At 40.6% G+C, this 21,244-nt stretch overlaps 1 protein-coding gene across 5 annotated transcripts in view; it reads left to right on the forward strand.

Annotated features, from left to right (window-relative positions):
- Positions 1-17,996, forward strand: part of LOC111970509 (replication termination factor 2) — a 56,232-nt gene extending 38,236 nt beyond the window's left edge. Inside the window, exons 6-9 of one of the 5 annotated variants that reach the window (XM_023997300.3) lie at positions 3,950-4,063; positions 6,299-6,353; positions 16,710-16,787; positions 17,187-17,996. In XM_023997300.3, the coding sequence (XP_023853068.1) occupies positions 3,950-4,063; positions 6,299-6,353; positions 16,710-16,787; positions 17,187-17,398 (459 nt within the window). In that variant the 3' untranslated portion in view covers positions 17,399-17,996. Of the gene's footprint in view, positions 1-3,949; positions 4,064-6,298; positions 6,354-16,709; positions 16,788-17,183 lie in introns of all 5 variants that reach the window. The other 4 variants (XM_023997298.2, XM_023997302.3, XM_023997301.2 and 1 more) reach the window with 4 other exon arrangements.
- Positions 17,997-21,244: the final 3,248 nt, after the last annotated feature.

Genomic DNA, 21,244 nt, shown 5'->3' on the forward strand with positions numbered 1-21,244 from the left:
GTGATTTCAAAACTTGGTCAACTTCTGTGACATTTCTTCCCCATCGCTGTCACCAGAAGACTACAATGTCTGGTTCAATGTTATTTTTTATTTTGTTTACCTAAATCCGGGATTTCCTCACCGTCTAATTCATTTTCTGAACCAGAGAAAGTCTGCATGGCATGATCGTCCTCCAGAAAGTAGTCAGTCAATCACACATTTTTCCCACTGATCTTTGTCAATAGCGCCAGCTAAATTCAGGGCAGCAATAATGTTGAGAGCAGTAGCAACACTTTTGCAGTTCTCCATGATATCTTTTTAAAAAGCCACAGTTGCAAAAATGATCTACACATACTGAGCAGCTCATGTTATAGACAGAAGCAMGCTACACGTCAGACCAATCCAAACGAATCTCTCGGCATGTCCAGCCCATCCATTATCTCAGCCAATCATGTCTAGCGGGAAGGTTCCTGTCTTTTTCTGTGGCTAGGCTGGCCAATTACCGTCATCCAAAATTCCATGACCCTCACAGCCCTATTTGCTTCCATACTGTATAAAATCACTTCAGTTGGTTGCAGCTATATTTATTTTTTATTTAATTTATTTCACCTTTATTTAACCAGGTAGGCTAGTTGAGAACTAGTTCTCATTTACAACTGCGACCTGGCCAAGATAAAGCAAAGCAGTTCGACACATACAACAACACAACGTTACACATGGAATAAACAAACATACAGTCAATAATACAGTTGGGGGGAAAGTCTATATACATTGTGTGCAAATGAGGTAAGATGGGAGTTAAGGCAATAAATAGGCCATGGTGGTGAAGTAATTACAATATAGCAATTAAACACTGAAATGGTAGATGTGCAGAAGATGAATGTACAAGTAGGGATACTGGGGTGCAAAGGAGCAGGATAAATAAATAAATACAGTATGGGGATGAGGTAGTTGGATGGGCTATTTACCGATGGGCTATCTACAGGTGCAGTGATATGTGAGCTGCTCTGACAGCTGTTGCTTAAAGCTAGTGAGGGAGATATGAGTCTCCAGCTTCAGTGATTTTTGCAGTTCGTTCCAGTCATTGGCAGCAGAGAACTGGAAGGAGAGGCGGCCAAAGGAAGAATTGGCTTTGGGGATGACCAGTGAGGTATGCCTGCTGGAGCGTGTGCTACGGGTGGGTGCTGCTATGGTGACTAGTGAGCTGAGATAAGGCGGGGCTTAGCAAAGACTTGTAGATGACCTGGAGCCAATGGGTTTGGCGACGAGTATGAAGCGATGGACAGCCAACGAGAGTGTACAGGTCGCAGTGGTAGGTAGTGTATGGGGCTTTGGTGACAAAACGGATGGCACTGTGATAGACTGCATCCAATTTGTTGAATAGAGTGTTGGAGGCTATTTTGTAAATGACATCGCCGAAGTCGAGGATCGGTAGGATGGTCAGTTTTACGAGGGTATGTTTGGCAGCATGAGTGAAGGATGCTTTGTTGCGAAATAGGAAGCCGATTTTAGATTTAATTTTGGATTGGAGATGTTTAATATGAGTCTGGAAGTTCACAGTCTAACCAAACACCTAGGTATTTGTAGTTGTCCACATATTCTAAGTCAGAACCGTCCAGAGTAGTGATGCTGGACGGGCGAGCAGGTGCGGGCAGCGATCGGTTGAAGAGCATGCATTTAGTTTTACTTGCATTTAAGAGCAGTTGGAGGCCATGGAAGGAGAGTTGTATGGCATTGAAGCTCATCTGGAGGTTAGTTAACACAGTGTCCAAAGAGGGGCCAGAAGTATACAGAATGGTGTCGTCTGCGTAGAGGTGGATCAGAGAATCATCAGCAGCAAGAGCGACATCATTGATGTATACAGAGAAGAGCGTCAGCCCGAGAATTGAACCCTGTGGCACCCCCATAGAGACTGCCAGAGCCCTCCGATTTGACACACTGAACTCAGAGAAGTAGTTGGTGAACCAGGCAAGCCAATAATTTGAGAAACCAAGGCTGTTGAGTTTGCCGATTAAGAATGCGGTGATTGACCGAGTCGAAAGCCTTGGACAGGTCGATGAATACTGCTGCACAGTATTGTCTCTTATCGATGGCAGTTATGATATCGTTTAGGACCTTGAGCGTGGTTGAGGTGCACCCATGACCAGCTCTGAAACCAGATTTCATAGCGGAGAAGGTACGGTGGGATTCAAAATGGTCGGTAATCTGTTTGTTAACTTGGCTTTCGAAGACCTTAGAAAGACAGGGTAGAATAGATATAGGTCTGTAGCAGTTTGGGTCTAGATTGTCTCCCCCTTTGAAGAGGGGGATGACCGCGGCAGCTTCCAATCTTTGGGAATCTCAGACGATACGAAAGAGAGGTTGAACAGTAATAGGGGTTGCAACAATTTCGGCAGATCATTTTAGAAAGAGAGGGTCCAGATTGTCTAGCCCGGCTGATTTGTAGGGGTCCAGATTTTGCAGCTCTTTCTGAACATCAGCTATCTGGATTTGGGTGAACGAGAAATGGGGGAGACTTGGGCGAGTTGCTGTGGGGGGTGCAGGACTGTTGACCGGGGTAGGGGTAGCCAGGTGGAAAGCATGGCCAGCCGTAGAAAAATGCTTATTGAAATTCTCAGTTATAGTGGATTTATCGGTGGTGACAGTGTTTCCTAGCCTCAGAGCAGTGGGCAGCTGGGAGGAGGTGCTCTTATTCTCCATGGACTTTACAGTGTCCCTGAACTTTTTGGAGTTTGTGCTACAGGATGCAAATTTCTGCTTGAAAAAGCTAGCCTTAGCTTTCCTAACAGCCTGTGTATATTTGTTCCTAACTTCCCGATCTTCCCGATCTAACTTCCCGATCTAACTCGGGAAGTTAGGGAAATTCCCATATGCCATCCATGCCTATTAGCTTTGTGTGACAGGGGTTGTAACATAGAATTAGAATACTGGAATGGACATGAGCCTTCTTATGACGGTCCAAAGTTCAGCCATGTTGGTCAGAGAGTTGGTCAACCACAGTTTTCTAGTGCTGTGATAAGATATTGTGCAAAACATTGAATGTGAAGAATTTATCTACACTGTATGTGTTTTTAGCTCGACAGCCAGCCAGTTTTAGAGGAATGGTTCCATCATTTTGTTTAATTAACTGCAAATATGCCGACATTCCATTCAAACAATGCAGTCAATCGACAGCTATACACTGGCTCAAATCAGTTGATGTTAGGACTTAGACAAGTTGTAAATGCAACAAGTACTGATATTGGATCATGTAATAACACTCACAGCTTTCCAAGAAAACAWAATCTGAGACATGTATGGTCTGTTTACATATATTTTAGAGGCTATAAATAGAGAAGGTGTATAAAACCCATATAAACTGTATTTATAATTATAGTACAATATTATAGGTTGACTATAATTCCATCACACAACTTCTGATACATCACATGCCTTACTTTTATTTTCCTGCACCTWTGCCTCTACTGACATTCATTCCAATTAGACTGGTTTTGGATTTCTCCCTGACCAAGKTGGTTGCCATTTTGTCCCCATTTTGGAACTTTGAGGGTTTATGACATATCCCCTCTAGTAATATAATAGGATCTCTATGGGTTGTAGTATCTTAGTACTAGACTTAGGCTATTCAACTATTTATTGTTTTGTGATTGTAACTATGTAGCACTGACATTTGGATTGTATTATTGATCCGCAGTACACTGACTGAACTATGACCTTTGCTTCATGTCTTTGTTGTTGCGGCTCTAAAGTACACCAAATGTATTTCATATGTTTAACTTTTTTTTTTTTTTTTTACATTGTGCATAAAATAGACATACTGTAGGCGAGAAGCCCTAAATGAAGCTTTTCATTAAGCCATCAATGTCATGTTAAATTCATGAATTAAAATAAGATACTGAAAAGCATKTATGTCATAAAAATATAATGTAGAAAAATGTCAGGGCTTAGCTAAACCTTCTCTTGGTTGTAGTGTGGCGACCCGTTCAAAGAAGAAGACCTCGTCGTCCTCAACGGGACCAAGGAGGAGGTGGAGAAACTGAGGAAGATAATGGAGGAGAAGAGAGCCAAGGCCAAGGCAACAAAGGTTTGTGTTCCTAGAGTTTTCAAATCAAATTTTAAGGGGTAATCCTAACTTCCACTTAAAGGGATAGTTCATCCAAATTACAAAATGACATGTTGGTTGGTAACYTTTTAGCATTTTTGGTACACTACAATTCCAATGCAAGAATGGTACCTACAGTGGCGAGAACAAGTATGTGAACCCTTTGGAATAATCTGGATTTCTTCATAAATTGGTTATAAATTTAGATCTGATCTTCATCTAAATCACAACAACAGACAAACACAGTCTGCTTAAACTAATAACACACAAATTATTGTATTTTTCTTGTCTATATTGAATACATMATTTAAACATTCACAGTGTAGGTTGGAAGAAGTATGTGAACCCCTAGGCTAATGACTTCTCCAAAAKCTAATTGGAGTCAGGAGTCAGCTAATGAGTCCAATCAATGAGACAAGATTGGAGATGTTGGTTAGAGCAACCCTGTCCTTGAAAAAACACTCACAAAATGTGAGTTTGCTATTCACAAGAAGCATTGCCTGATGTGAACCATGCCWCGAACAAAAGATATCTCAGAAGACCCAAGATTAAGAAATGTTGACTTGCATAAAGCTGGAAAGGGTTACAAAAGTATCTCTAAAAGCCTTGATGTTCATCAGTCCACGGTAAGACAAATTGTCTATAAATGGAGAAAATTCAGCACTGTTGCTACTCTCCCTAGGTGTGACCGTCCTGCAAAGATGAATGCAAGAGCACAGCGCAGAATGCTCAATGAGGTTAAGAAGAATCCTAGTGTATCAGCTAAAGACTTACAGAAATCTCTGGAACATGCTAACATCTCTGTTGACGAGTCTACGATACATAAAACACTAAACAAGAATGGTGTTCATGGGAGGATACCACGGAAGAAGTAACTGCTGTCCAAAAAAACCATTGCTGCACRTCTGAAGTTCACAAAAGAGCATCTGGATGTTCCACAGTGCTACTGGCGAAATATTATGTGGACAGATGAAACTAAAGTTGAGTTGTTTGGAAGGAACACACCACACTATGTGTGGAGAGAAAAAAGGCACAGCACACCAACATCAAAACCTCATCCCAACTGTAAAGTATGGTGAAGGGAGTATCATGRTTTGGAGCTGCCTCGGGGCCTGGACAGCTTACTATCATCGACGGAAAAACGAATTCCCAAGTTTATCAAGTCATTTTGCAGGAGAATGTAAGGCTTTCTGTCTGCCAATTGAAGCTCAACAGAAGCTGGGTGATGCAACAGGACAATGACCCAAAACACAGAAGTAAATCAACAACAGAATGGCTTCAACAGAAGAAAAACGCCTTCTGGAGTGGCCCAGTCAGAGTCCTAACCTCAACCTGATTGAGATGCTGTGGCATGACCKMGAGAGAGAGCGGTTCACACCAGACATCCTAAGAATATTGCTGAACTGAAACAGTTTTGTGAAGAGGAATGGTCCAAAATTCCTCCTGACCRTTGTGTAGGTCTGATCCGCAACTACAGAAAATGTTTGGTTGAGGTTATTGCTGCCAAAGGAGGGTCAACCATTTATTAAATCCAAGGGTTCACATACTTTTCCCACCCTGAACTGTGAATGTTTACACKGTGTGTTCAATAAAGACATGAAAACATATAATTGTTTGTGTTATTAGTTTAAGCAGACTGTGTTTGTCTTGTTGTGACTTAGATGAMGATCTGCATAAATTGGTCATAAAATCTTATCTGAAGTACAGGTAATTCCAAAGGGTTCACATACTTTTTATTGCCACTGTATATTAGCATTTTTTGCGCTTCATGTCCAAATCATATTTAAGTAGCTTAATTGAGTTACACAATCAATTTTTAGATACTTTAGCAGTGGTGTCAAAAATCTTTCCGTGGAGGGCTGAGTGTTTGCGGCTTTCTGGGATTTCAATTCAATTCAGACCTAGACRACCAGGTGATGGGAGTTCCTTACTAATTAGTGAACTTAATTCATCAATGAAGTAGAAGGGTGGAGCGAAAACCTGCAGACACTTGGCCGTCCGTGGAATGAGTTTGACACATCTGGTTGACAGGGTAAGGAAACCAATTTGTAATTTCGGTGAACTATCCCTTTCAGTCAATTTTCCACCTATTCATGATGCTTGCATGATGCATTGATGTCAAAGTGTAGATTTGACTCACCATAGGTAGAAGTTAGGATTCTCCACTAGTTATGTGAGTTGCCTGGAATTTACGGTAAAATGTGTTTTTTTTTTTAGAAATCAAAGAAGAGCAAATTTGCTGAGGCTGTTTCCAAGCCATCAGAGTCAAAAGGTAGGAAGTAGTGATGCACCGATATGACATTTTTGGCCGATACCGATATTCAATATTTTCCTTGGCAAGAAAAAACGATATTTAACATTTTAGCRGCCTTTTWARSCKTYYWRKWMMRKTWAAWWRKTWAMACACACATGGACACAGYGGTCTGAGGCACTGCATCTCAGTGCGAGAGGCGTCACTACAGTCCCTGGTTCGAATCCAGGCTGTATCACATCCGGCCGTGATTGGGAGTCCCATAGGGCGGCGCACAATTGGCCCAGCCTCGTCCGGGTTTGGCCGGGGTAGGCCGTCATTTTAAATATGAATTTGTTCTTAACTGACTTGCCTAGTTAAATAAAGGTTACACACACACACACACACACACACACACACACACACACACACACACACACACACACACACACACACATTCACCACACTGACCAAAAAGTGTTTTTGTTGGCATTTACGTATGTCCCCATTACCAGTAAAACATAATCAAAACCTGTTTCTTTCACTTACTTGCTGTGCTGTTTCGTGGTTCATTTGTTCAGTCGTTTCATCCTCAACCAGGATTTCTATGGAACACCGTTTGGGTCTTTGCATGTCAAAAAAGATACACATCAAATAACACTGTTTGACATGTCAAATAAGCTTGTTGACCAATCAGGACCTGAATATGACTGTACTTCACACAATAATTTAACACGTTCATACATTTTTTACATAGTTTTTGCACATTAATTACACTATCACACGTATTTCATATGTCACCACGATTCATCGATACGTATGCTATGATGCTCGTAAAGTTGTCTCGCGCACCTACAGTGCTGGTCATTAAAAAAAGCTAGCTAGCTCATGGATGCAAACATTGTTCTTCCCCAAAAACAGAGCAAAACAACATCTGTTTCAGTAGCTATCATTAGCTAGCTAACTAATATAGACAGTTGTCATCATCTGAAATAACCTTAATTTATAAGACAGTTCTTATTTGATTAATGGTGGTTGGACCCATCTATGTGAAGCTAGCTACAATAAGGATTAGCCACAATAGTGGACTTTGCGGTTTGCMTTCAAAATAAAAGTATGTAATTGACAGTGATGGAAATKAATACAAATAGTAGAATTATGCCATAGTTGAATAGATCATGCTAAACGAGGTTGGAATGTTATATGAAATCAACAAAATATAATAATTTGTTAACCTCTCTGGGATATATGGGACGCTAGCGTCCCAACTGGCCAACATCCAGTGAAAATGCAGAGCGCCAAATTCAAATAAATTACTATAAAAATGTAACTTTCATGAAATCACACATTCAATATACCAAATTAAAGCTACACTTGTTGTGAATCCAGCCAACGTGTCAGATTTCAAAAAAGCTTTACAGCTAAAGCTTTACGGCGAAAGCAAACGGTGCTATTATCTGAGGATAGCAACCAAGCAAACAAACACAGATTTGTTGTTCTTTGTTCTTAACTGACTTGCCTAGTTAAATAAAGGTTACACACACACACACACATATTTCAACCGTCCAGGCGCGACACAAAACGCAGAAATAAAGATATAATTCATGCCTTACCTTTGACGAGCTTCTTCTGTTGGCACTCCAATATGTCCCATAAACATCACAAATKGTCATTTTGTTCGATTAATTCCGTTGATATATATCCAAAATGTCAAWTTATTTGGCGCGTTTGATCCAGAAAAACACCGGTTCCAACTCGCGCAACTTGACTACAAAAGTTACCTGTAAGCTTTGTCCAAACATTTCAAACTAGTTTTTTAATACAACTTTAGGTATTTCTTAACGTAAATAATCRATGAAATTGAAGACGGGATATACTGTGTTCAATAYCGGAGGAAAACAAAATGTAGCTAGCTTTCAGGTCACGCTCCTCTAACAAAGAGTACACTTCCCTCTACCCTCATTCTGAACAGTGTTACTTCTTCATTTCTCAAAGGAAAAACCTCAACCAATTTCTAAAGACTGTTGACATCCAGTGGAAGCAATAGGAACTGCAAGAAGGTCCCTTAAAAATCTGGATTCCCAATGAAAACCCATTGAAAAGAGTGACCTCAAAAAAAAGAAAATCTGAATGGTTTGTCCTCGGGGTTTCGCCTGCCAAATAAGTTCTGTTATAGTCACAGACATGATTCAAACTGTTTTAGAAACTTCAGAGTGTTTTCTATCCAAATCTACTAATAATATGCCTATATTAGCTTCTGGGCATGAGTAGCAGGCAGTTTAATTTGGGCACGCTTTTCATCCAAAATTCCGAATGCTGCCCCTATCCTAGAGAAGTTAATTTGACAAAAATCTGTTGAAATCACACTAGATGTATTATACTTTACAATTGTATTGGGGATGTACTTATTTCACTGTACAGTCTTACCTATGGATTGTGGATCAATGACATGGGGTATCAGTCTACTCTGTGACACCCAGAGAACATTAGAATTGTAGCTCTTATTGCGGGACTGTGAATTGAGCCACATGTATTGTCAACTTGTGTGTATTGAACACTATTCCAGAGGAAAAACAATGCTACGTGGATGTTTTGTAGTCTGAGGAGGCGTTGGGAAAAAATATATTGAGTATTGAGTAGACTGATACCACATTTCATTGATCCCCAATCCTTAGGTAAAACTGTACAGTGCAATATGAATGTCAATACACACAATACGCTGACTGGGGAGGTGATTTCACACAGTCACAGTCCCGCGATAAGAGCTACAACACGAATATTTGTGTAAACTCTTCACAGTTGTGTTCTGTGGGTGTCACTGAGTAGACTGATACCCCATTTCATTGCTTCACATTCCAACATTGTTTAACATTATCTAGTCTAAATATGGCATGATTCCACCAATTGTAACCTTCTGCATCACTTATAAAGAGGTACTTTTATTTTGAAGGCAAACCGCGAATTCCACTATTGTGCCTAATCCTTATTGTGGCTAGCTTCACAACACATAACACGGTCAGGTCGAGCCTCACTTGCCAGATGAAGCTAGCTGGCTGCTTATAACGTTAGCTTTGGGCAACAGGGTTAAGTAGCTGGCTAGCTATTTATTTTCATGAACTGAAGTTCAATTTCAATAGGCGAACAACAAGTGGCTACGTAGCTAATACTTACTCACAAGGATTCATAAATCATTGCTAAGAATTGTGAAAACGACTGCAGTTTCTACTTGCCATTGTTTTCAGGCTGGTTGTATTACTGCTAGCTAGGTACCAAGATAAAGCTAGCAAACTACCCCAGAAGTTGCGGTCAAACAAATAATGCTTTATTACCAACATGGTATTGTAAACACATCGTTCGTGACCGGTGTTTGCTTATTTGCACACTTTGTACAGCTTTGACAGTGCTACTGATAGTAGTGATGGCTCTTTGCTTGCACGTGCAAATTCAGAACACACATTTTATAATAGAACGGTGATATTTGACGTGTCAAATTAAAAGCTTATTTWACGCGTCAAATAGTGTTATTTGACGTGTATCTTTTTTGACAGGCAAAGACCCAAACCACGTTCCATAGTATGTTGTGAAGTTAATAGTAGTGACGCTATTACTGTGTAACTCCGGTAGGGCAACATCTGAACAATTGCGCACTTGGTAACGTTAGTGTGTACCGGTGCTCGACCAGTCACGAAAGCCAACATCACCCACGACAGAGGACGGTTGATTGTCGAGGGCAGTGAATTATGTTATCTTGGCGTTAATAGATTTCGCCTTTGAGTTGTCTCGCTGAAATGTTCTTACTCTTTCAAGTGACTGCTTGACTTGTTGACTGCTCGATCCACACGGCAGACATTGTGGGCTAGGTTAGGAATGCTGTGTTGCATGTGTAGCGCAAAATTTTACGTGGCGTCATTACGTCATGTACCTACGTTATATAGGTATGCACGTCAGCTTTGACATCGTTTTTTCACATCGGCGTTAAACTAGACATCGAGGCCGACACCGATGTTAGCCTTTTTAGCTAATATCGTCCGATTCCGATATGTTCACCRATATATTGTGCATTCCTAGTAGGAAGTGTGGAGGACATATCTTATTTTTGTTTTATACATACGTTATTAATCTACAAAACTCAAATGGGCCATGTGGACATAGTCAAATCAAATTGTATTGGTCACCTGCACCGAATACAACAGGTGTAGACTACTGTGTAACACAACATTTTAATTAAAAAAGGATGTAAAGTTAGTAATGAGGCTATATACAAGGAGTACCAGTACTGAGTCAATGTACAGCCGTACGGGGTAGTCGAAGTAACAGTATGTACGTGTAGGTAGGGGTAAAAGTGACCAGGCAATCGTGATATATAATAATCAGTGTAGCTGCAGTGTACGTAAAGTGTGTGTGGGCAGAGTCTAGTGAGTATGCATAGAGCCAGCAAGGGGGTCAGTGCAAAAATAATTAAGGTAAAGACATACACTGAATATAAACGCAACATGTAAACGTGTTCGTCCCATGTTTCATGAGCTGAAATAAAAGCTTATTTCTCTTAAATTTTGTGCATAAATTTGTTTATATCYTGTTAGTGAGCATTTTATCTTTGCCAAGATAATCCATCCACGAGACTGGTGTGGCATATAAAGAAGCTGATTACACAGTATGATCATTACACAGGTGCACCTTGTGCTGGGGACAATTAATTACCACTCAAATGTGCAGTTTTGTCACACAACACAATGCCACAGATGTCTTAAGTTTTTATGAAGCTTGCAATTGGCATGTTGACTGCAATAATGTCCACCAGAGCTGTTGCCGGAGGATTTAATGTTAATTTCTCTACCATAAGCCTACTCCGGCGGTTTGCTGATGTCAACGTTGTGAACAGGGTGCCCCAGGATGGCTGTGGGGTTTTTGTATGGGCAGGCATAAGCTACGGACAATGAACACAATTTTCTCTATGGAAATTTGAATGCAAATGTACACTGACAAGATCCTGAGGCCCAGTGGTGTGCCATTCATCCTCTCCATCACCTCATGTTTCAGTATGATAATTCACAGCCCCATGTCGCAAGGATCTCTGTACACAATTCCTGGAAGCTGAAAATGTCCGGTGTTTCTGTACTGCACATTAGATGGAGTTTGCAAAACAAATGGCCACTGGATTGATGCAAATAATCATGATATTATCCTACCAGGAAGGCTAATTTGTAGCTAGTTGACATTAAATTGAGGTTTTTGGGAAAGACTTTCCATATACCAGAAGACAGTTAGGTCTATCATTAGCATCTATATTTTTCCTGTTCCTTAATTGTTTGAAACCTGGACGTTTTACTTCATATTATGGAGGCATACCCAGCCAAAATCCGACCATAGAAATAACTAAGGGAAATATTTTTTAAACATTTCATTGTTTAGCAGCCAAAGGCATTATCCTATTCATATTAGAAACCCATGATAGTTGTTACATCTTTAGATCTCCCGTTTGTACATTTCTAATGTATATTTCCATCTCTGTCCATGAAACCCGTCACGTGCATTTTAGAACTGTTTTTCCCCCCCATAAATTGCATTTTGGATCATTTGCGCGTAGGCTTACCGCCGTGTGTATATTGCTGCGCTTAAAATGTGAATAAAAAATGATTGATCAATTTTAAGATAAACATTCATGATCTGTTCCATCAGCCTTATTAATTGATACAGCTTATACCTCCACTACACTACTTTGATTCGCATCAGTGGGGATTAAGAAGTGAGAATATGCAATGCCCACTGAAAAAAGTAGTATACGCCATATTACCCACCACTGTACAAACACTGTGTGAACTTGGTTCAGACAGTCATATTTTGAGCAGGTACTTCTGCGGTCTGGCAAGACTCCCTGCTCAGCTCTCTTTCTCTCTCTGTGGTTTCCTGTTTTAGCCTAAAATGATGAAACAATGCACTACTTGACGAGTGAACAAGGCGTTTGCTGAAAAACAAGTTTTTTTTCCCATTTATGTTTTGAGGTTTGACTTTAGCACGTAGGACGCAGCGATTTGTTTCACTTCGTCGGTATGTGTTACACCTGTACTGGTTGCCATCTCGTTAATAGGAAGGTGTTTCACCTGTGCTGGCCCAAGTGCTATTGGCAGCGGTCTGAGGCACTGCATCTCAGTGCAAGAGGTGTCACTACAGTCCCTGGTTTCGGATCCAGGCTGTATCACATCTGGCCGTGATTGGGAGTCTTATAGGGCGTCGCCCAATTGGCCCAGCGTCGTCCTGGTTTGGCCGGGGTATACCGCCATTGTAAATAAGAATTTGTTCTTAACTGACTAGCCTAGTTATATTAAATTAAAGTGGCTGGCCCAGTGCTCCAGTTGTCTCGATAGATGTGGATGATCCCTATTTTGATTTCTAGACAAACAATCCTCTATCTGATCTTCCCTGTTTTTAAATTTTGCTCCACTTTTTGGTCTGCTTCCTGTTTTGTGTAGGTTTTTCTTTTGATTGCCTCTTCTTCTGCAAATTTAGTGGGCACACGTTGTGGGTGTCTTTTAGGTTCCAGTTGTTGCTAGTCAGTGGACACACCCATGAGTGTCTTTCAGAACCCCTCCTAAAACCACACCTGTTATGTTTTGATTGTTGTCAGTAACTCTTTGTTAGTTTCCCTTTCTGTTTGGGCGACATCATTCTTGCTGGGGAACGTACAGTTGAAGTTTACATACACTTAGGTTTCTGATCAATTTGATGTTATTTTACTGGACAAAAAAGTGCTTTTCTTTCAAAACCAAGGACATTTCTAAGTGACCCTAAACTTTTGAACGGTAGTGTATATACAGTTAAAGTCKGAAGTTTACATACACTTAGGTTGGAGTCATTAAAACTCGTTCTTCAACCACTCCCCAAATTTCTTGTAAACAAACTATAGTTTTGGCAAGTCGGTTAGGACATCTACTTTGTGCATGACACAAGTAATTTTCCCAACAATTGTTTACAGACAGATTATTTCACATATAATTCACTGTATCACAATTCCAGTGGGGCAGAAGTTTACATACACTAAGTTGACTGTGCTTTTAACTTCTCTAGGGTAGGTGGCACTATTTTCACCTCCGGATGAAAAGCGTGCCCAAAGTAAACTGCCTGCTACTCAGGCCCAGAAGCTAGGATATGCATATGTGGATAGAATTTGGATAGAAAACACTCTAAAGTTTCCAAAACTGTTAAAATAATGTCTTTGAGTATAACAGAACTGATTTGGCAGGCGAAAACCTGAGAAACATCCATCCAGGAAGTAGGATKTTTTTAAATATTTTTGTAGTTTTTTATTCAATGCCATTGACTTAGGACTCAAATTGCACTTCCTATGCCTTCCACTAGATGTCAACAGTCTTTAGAAATTGTTTCAGGCTTGTATTATGAAAATTGAGTTAGTAAGAGCAGTCTGAATGACTGGACCCTACAGTGTCACAGAGCTTTTTCATGCGTGCGACCGAGAGCGCGCCTTTCTTGTTTACCTTTTATATTGACGACGTTATTGTCCGGTTTAAATATTATCGATTATTTAGGCTAAAAACAACCTTAGGATTGATTCTAAATATCGTGTGACATGTTTCTAATAACTTTACGGATACAATTTGGATTTTTCGTCTGCCTGTTGTGACTGCGTTTGAGCCTGTGGATTACTGAAGAAAACGCACGAACAAAACTGAGGTTTTTGGATATAAAGAGAGACTTTATCGAACAAAACCAACATTTATTGAGTAAATGAATGTCTTCTGAGTGCAACCATATGAAGATCATCAAAGGTAAGGGATTAATTGTATCTCTTTCTGACTTGTGTAACTCTTCTACTTGGCTGGTTACTGTTTGTAATGATTTGTCTGCTGGGCGCTGTTCTCAGATAATCACATGGTATGCTTTCGCCGTAAAGACTTTTTGAAATCTGACACCGTGGTTGGATTAACAAGAAGTTTATCTTTAAACCCATGTATAACACTTGTATGCTTCATGAATTTTTATGAGTATTTCTGTTTTTGAATTTGGCGCTCTGCAATTTCACTGGATGTTGGCCAGGTGGGACGCTACCGTCCCACGTACCCTAGAGAGGTTTTAAACAGCTTGGAAAATTCCAGAAAATTATGTCATGGCTTTAGAAGCTTCTGATAGGCTGATTGACATGGAGTCAATTGGAGGAGAACCTGTGGATGTATTTCAAGGCCTAACTTCAAACTGAGTGCCTCTTTGCTTGACATCATGGGAAAATCAAAAGAAATCAGCCAAGACCTCAGAAAAAAATGTGTAGACCTCCACAAGTCTGGTTCATCCTTGGGAGCAACTTCCAAATGCCTCAAGGTACCACGTTCATCTGTACAAACAATAGTACGCAAGTATAAACACCATGGGACCATGCAGCCGTCATGCCGCTCAGGAAGGAGACGCGTTCTGTCTCCTAGAGATGAACCTACTTTGGTGCGAAAAGTGCAAATCAATCCCAGAACAACAGCAAAGGACCGTGTGAAGATGCTGGAGGAAACAGATACAAAAGTATCTGTATCCATAGTAAAACAAGTCCTATATCGACATAACCTGAAAGGCCGCTCAGCAAGGAAGAAGCCACTGCTCCAAAACCGCGATTTAAAAAGCCAGGCTACGTTTTGCAACTGCACATGGGGACATGTCCTCTGGTCTGATGAAACAAAAATAGAACTGTTTGGCCATAATGTCCATCGTTATGTTTTCGAAAAAAAAGGGGGAGGCTTGCAAGCCGAAGAACACCATCCCAACCGTGAAGCACGGGGGCGGCAGCATCATGTTGTGGGGGTGCTTTGCTGCAGGAGGGACTGGTGCACTTCCCAAAATAGATGGCATCATGAAAATTATGTGGATATATTGAAGCAACATCTCAAGACATCAGTCAGGAAGTTAAAGCTTGGTCACAAATGGGTCTTCCAAATGGACAATGACCCCACGCATACTTCCAAAGTTGTGGCAAAATGGCTTAAGGACAACAAAGTCAAGGTATTGGAGTGGCCATCACAAAGCCCTGACCTCAAGCCTATAGAAAATCTGTGGGCAGAACTGAAAAGGCGTGTGCGAGCAAGGAGGCCTACAAACCTGACTCAGTTACACCAGCCTCTGTCTCTTATACACATCTAGATGTGTATAAGAGACAGGTGGAAGGCTACCCGAAATGTTTGATCCAAGTTAAACAATTTAAAGGCAATGCTACCAAATACTAATTGAGTGTATGTAAACTTCTGACCCACTGGGAATGTGATGAAAGAAATAAAAGCTGAAATAAATAATTCTCTCTACTAATATTCTGACATTTCACATTCTTAAAATAAAGTGGTGATCCTAACTGACCTAAGACAGGGAATTTTTACTAGGATTAAATGTCAGGAATTGTGAAACTGAGTTTAAATGTATTTGACTAAGGTGTATGTAAACTTCCGACTTCAGCTGTAACTATTCACATCCCTTGACTTTTTCCACTTTTYTTTTGTTACAGCCTGAATTCAAAATGGATTAAATTGACATTTTGTGTCTCTGGCCTACAAACAATACCCCATAAGTATTAACCCCCCTGGGACAATATACCTTTGGCAACAATTACAGCTGTGAGTCTTTTGGGGTATGTTTCTAAGAGCTTTGCACACCTGGATTGTACAATAGTACTTTTTTTTAATAGTTCGTTTTAAAATTCTTCCATCTCTGTCAGGTTGGTTGTTGATCATTGTTTAAAACCGTTTTCAAATCTTGCCATATCTTTTCAAGCTGATTTAAGCCAAAACTGTAACAAGGCCTAAACATTTGCACCACCATGGAATATTGTTACATTGTCTATGTTCTCAATTTAAGAGAACATGGTCCAACAAATGGAAATTAGGAAGAGGCTGTTATGTTATTCAACTTCCACTTTGACATCAACCCATTTTCAAATGTTTTAAACACAATTGATTTAACATATGATATTATTAAGGGCTTGTTTATGGAAATCGTACAGCATACATTTTTTACCCAAAACGGGTTTGTACGCTGTAAAGGAAGTATAGCTATTCATGGAAATTCCCAAATTCTTTGAATACATTAAACATTAGTTATAAATTAACTTGGTCTTAACTTAGCTTGATCTTATCTTCATTTTATGACCTTGTAAACCGGTTGTCGATACGATTCACACAAACAAACCATACATCACAACATCTAACCGTACATCACAACAAATGAACAAGGCACTAGGATCTGTTCTCCCTTGAGAGGTAGGCCCAACAGGGCATTGAAAGGTCTTTGTGGTAGAATCTGTGCTTCAAATTCACTGCTCGATTGAGGGACTTTACAGATAATGATTGATGTTATGGATTGTTCAAACTTTTTATGTATTTCTTGTTCACATTCACCTGTTTTGTTCCTATGTAGAAAATCCAGACTCCAGCGAAACCGTTTTTGCAGAGGGCAAAACTTCAACAGAAAATGGCGAAGACCGCAGCCAGCCAGGTGTTTATTTGTGGATTATTTGTCTAGGGAGATATATATTAACACGTTGAACAAACAATCATTCAATGCAGTGCACCATAGTGTGTAGCTTGCACTAATTTTTATTGCCTTTCCGACACTATACTCCCCTTACAGTTCATATCTCAGCAGCATGATGTCTTAACCCTAAAACTGTCACTGTGCCCTTGAGCAAGGCACATAACCCCTAAAGTGTTCTCCATCCTGGTGTGCGTGCGTGCGTGCGTGCGTGCGTGCGTGCGTGCGTGCGTGCGTGCTCATTTGAAGGCATTGAGATAGACAGGAGACCAATTTCTGTTTTTCACAAAAGTGGCAAAGTATTCTATTTTATGCTACACAATAGTGGTCATGATAGGTCATTTTGTCTTCTCACCCTAGCAGTCCCTGGGCCCTCTGGTTCTTCCAGCTCCTCCAAGGTGGTCAAACCCTTGGCGGCATCCGGAAGCTTGGCGGAATCCGGGAGCAAGAGGTCCATCCAGTCCATGGAAGAGAAGTCGGAGACGTACAAATCTCTCTTCACCAGCCACAGTTCAGCCAAGCGCACCAAAGCCCAGACATCCAACTGGGTTACCCACACCCCCTACCACTTCTAAATGACACCACCACCCCTTTAAATAACCCTTTATTTGAAGGGTACCTAAAAAAAATATATATATATTATAATCTATACTTAATGCATTCATGAGCACATGACCGTTTCATAAATGCTTATGTCAACAACGGCAAGTTGAAATATGCAGTATAAGTGCACATTTCTGTGACAAAGGGAATATCAACTTGCTACTGCTTATGAATGTGTTGTATGTAGGTGGAGCCCTTATGGTGGTGTCATTTTAATAAAGTGTTACTGAATTAGACAGATTACTTTTTCTTGTAGGTATCCTTGGCTCAGGCTGGTGAATCAATACATATAGGTTAGGGTTACTAATTCTCCTTTTCCTTTTTCTATGAATTGGCTGTATTATATGTTGGTCTTATGTAGGTTATCTATCTAGTTGTTTTTTTTATAGATGTGGATCACTATGATTCATCTTTAGATTATGGTTTGCTATGCAATATATTATAAAAATGTTTAGAAATTATATTACAAGGACTTAGTTTATAGAAAGTGGAATAGTGAGTGTTTATTCAAAACATCTTATTGCTTATGTAAGTAAACACTGTTTATACTCTATTGACATCTCCTCCAAATAACTTGTCAGCAATCAAAATATAGATTGATATAAACATTTTCATGTTCATATTTGATTTTTATTTAAACGGATACCCTTTAAATACTTTTCCCATGCATGTTTGTTCAACCCTCAACCCCAACAATGTCAAAATAAAGTATTTTTTCCTTAAAAATGGGTATTCCTTTTTATTATAGGACAACATATAGTACTGTGTACAAGTTAAGGTGCATTAAGTCAAATTAAACAATCAATGTGTTCCCTTCTGGTGGTATTTTAGTTCTATCCCCAAATTACTGCCGTGTCTCATGTTCTGTGTTTTCAGGTTTGTGTTGGAGTTAAAGCTTTTGCTTTATATTTCAATTCATATTAAAATAATATTACATTATTTTGTATTCTAAGACACACCATGAAAGTGTGAAATGTACGCAAAATGGAGTGCAAATACACTGCTCAAAAAAATAAAGGGAACACTTAAACAACACAATGTAACTCCAAGTCAACCACACTTCTGTGAAATCAAACTGTCCACTTAGGAAGCAACACTGATTGACAATAAATTTCACATGCTGTTGTGCAAATGGAATAGACAACAGGTGGAAATTATAGGCAATTAGCAAGACACCCCCAATAAAGGAGTGGTTCTGCAGGTGGTGACCACAGACCATTTCTCAGTTCCTATGCTTCCTGGCTGATGTTTTGGTCACTTTTGAATGCTGGCGGTGCTTTCACTCTAGTGGTAGCATGAGACGGAGTCTAACACCCACACAAGTGGCTCAGGTAGTGCAGCTCAACCAGGATGGCACATCAATGCGAGCTGTGGCAAGAAGGTTTGCTGTGTCTGTCAGCGTAGTGTCCAGAGCATGTAGGCGCTACCAGGAGACAGGCCAGTACATCAGGAGACGACGTGGAGGAGGCCGTAGGAGGGCAACAACACAGCAGCAGGACCGCTACCTCCGCCTTTGTGCAAGGAGGAGCAGGTGAGGGCACTGCCAGAGCCCTGCAAAATGACCTCCAGCAGGCCACAAATGTGCATGTGTCTGCTCAAACGGTCAGAAACAGACTCCATGAGGGTGGTATGAGGGCCCGACGTCCACAGGTGGGGTTGTGCTTACAGCCCAACACGTGCAGGACGTTTGGCATTTGCCAGAGAACACCAGATTGGCAAATTCGCCACTGGCGCCCTGTGCTCTTCACAGATGAAAGCAGGTTCACACTGAGCACATGAACACATGTGACAGACGTGACAGAGTCTGGAGACGCCGTGGAGAACGTTCTGCTGCCTGCATCATCCTCCAGCATGACCGGTTTGGCGGTGGGTCAGTCATGGTGTGGGGTGGCATTTCTTTGGGGGCCGCACAGCCCTCCATGTGCTCGCCAGAAGTAGCCTGACTGCCATTAGGTACCGAGATGAGATCCTCAACCCCTTGTGAGACCATATGGGTGCGTGCGGTGGCCCTGGGTTCCTCCTAATGCAAGACAATGCTAGACCTCATGTGGCTGGAGTGTGTCAGCAGTTCCTACAAGAGGAAGGCATTGATGCTATGGACTGGCCCGCCCGTTCCCCAGACCTGAATCCAATTGAGCACATCTGGGACATCATGTCTCGCTCCATCCACCAACGCCACGTTGCACCACAGACTGTCCAGGAGTTGGCGGATGCTTTAGTCCAGGTCTGGGAGGAGATCCCTCAGGAGACCATCTGCCACCTCATCAGGAGCATGCCCAGCGTTGTAGGGAGGTCATACAGGCACGTGGAGGCCACACACACTACTGAGCCTCATTTTGACTTGTTTTAAGGACATTACATCAAAGTTGGATCAGCCTGTAGTGTGGTTTWCCACTTTAATTATGAGTGTGACTCCAAATCCAGACCTCCATGGGTTGATAAATTTGATTTCCATTGATCATTTTTGTGTGATTTTGTTGTCAGCACATTCAACTATGTAAAGAAAAAAGTATTTAATAAGAATATTTCATTCATTCAGATCTATGATGTGTTATTTTAGTGTTCCCTTTATTTTTTTGAGCAGTGTATGTATTTTAGGGTCATACAAAAGTGTGAAGGAAACATTGATAGCGCAGAAAAAGATGTGCTTGGCTTTAATAATTGAGTCAAGCCACAAGATGGCAGCAGAGGTTTAACTTTGCCTTTAGAATCTACTTAGTGTAGAGTAGACAGACCTCTGGAATTCTACTCTGCAGATGGCTAGAGTCAACTAATTTAGGATATGCAGCTGCGTTTACGCAGGTAGACCAATTCTGATCTTTTTTTCTTCACTAATTGGTCTTGACCAATCATATCAGCTCTTTTGCCAACGATTGTGCAAATGCCACCTATGACCTCTAGAAAAAGTCACATTGGGGAAATTGTTTCCCGTTCAAGTAAATAAATTAGAAAGTCTTTGCCCTTGTCATTTCTATCTTGTAAATGTTTTGTTAATTATTCCGTTTWTTTYTTTWTTTTTTTTACAGATACTGTATGTTCATACGCATCTTCATGTATTCCTTAAAGATGAATCAAATAAAATAGAGCGACCATGCATTTATTCCCCTAAATCATTACTTTGTCACAGTGGATGTAAAGGCTAGCCGTATAAGCCTTCAGTCGTTCGTTGAACGAGACTTGGAACGCATCAATGCACCTTTCTTGATGTTGTAGGCGGAAATGCACCTTTCTTGATGTTGTAGGCGGAAATGCACCTTTCTTGATGTTGTAGGCGGAAATGCTCGGTATTTCTCTGCAAGCTATCCTGTGTAATGAAGAGTTTTGGTTATCCTCTGGCACTAGGCTTTGGAGTTGCCACTATTTCAGGATACATATTTGAATCTCTGTACATTTGACATTTTAGTCATTTCGCAGACTCGTATCCAGAGTGATTTACGAGCAATTAGGGGTAAGTGTATTGCTCATGGGCACATCGACAGATTTCTCACCTAGTCGGCGAGGGTATTCCAACCAGCGACCTTTCTGTATTGTGTTAATAATTAGGCCTACCCTACACAAGTTTACGATAGGCTAAAATACGTTTAACGTTTATATGAGACTGGATCAATTGAGTGTCTAGTATTTTAGGCCTAAGGAATCCACAAAACACATTGGAAAAGAAAATGTAACTGTAGTTAATTGAAATGGAAAGAAACTAAAATAAATAAGCCTATTGGCTATTCAGAAGCTCCTCTGATGGTTTAAATGCGTTTATTCTATGAAGATACACTTCCATAAGCGTCGTTTTGGCTACCCTCGAATGTGTTGATTCAACTGCA

Source organism: Salvelinus sp. IW2-2015, linkage group LG11 (assembly GCF_002910315.2).
Source record: "Salvelinus sp. IW2-2015 linkage group LG11, ASM291031v2, whole genome shotgun sequence".
Lineage (NCBI taxonomy): Eukaryota > Metazoa > Chordata > Actinopteri > Salmoniformes > Salmonidae > Salvelinus > Salvelinus sp. IW2-2015.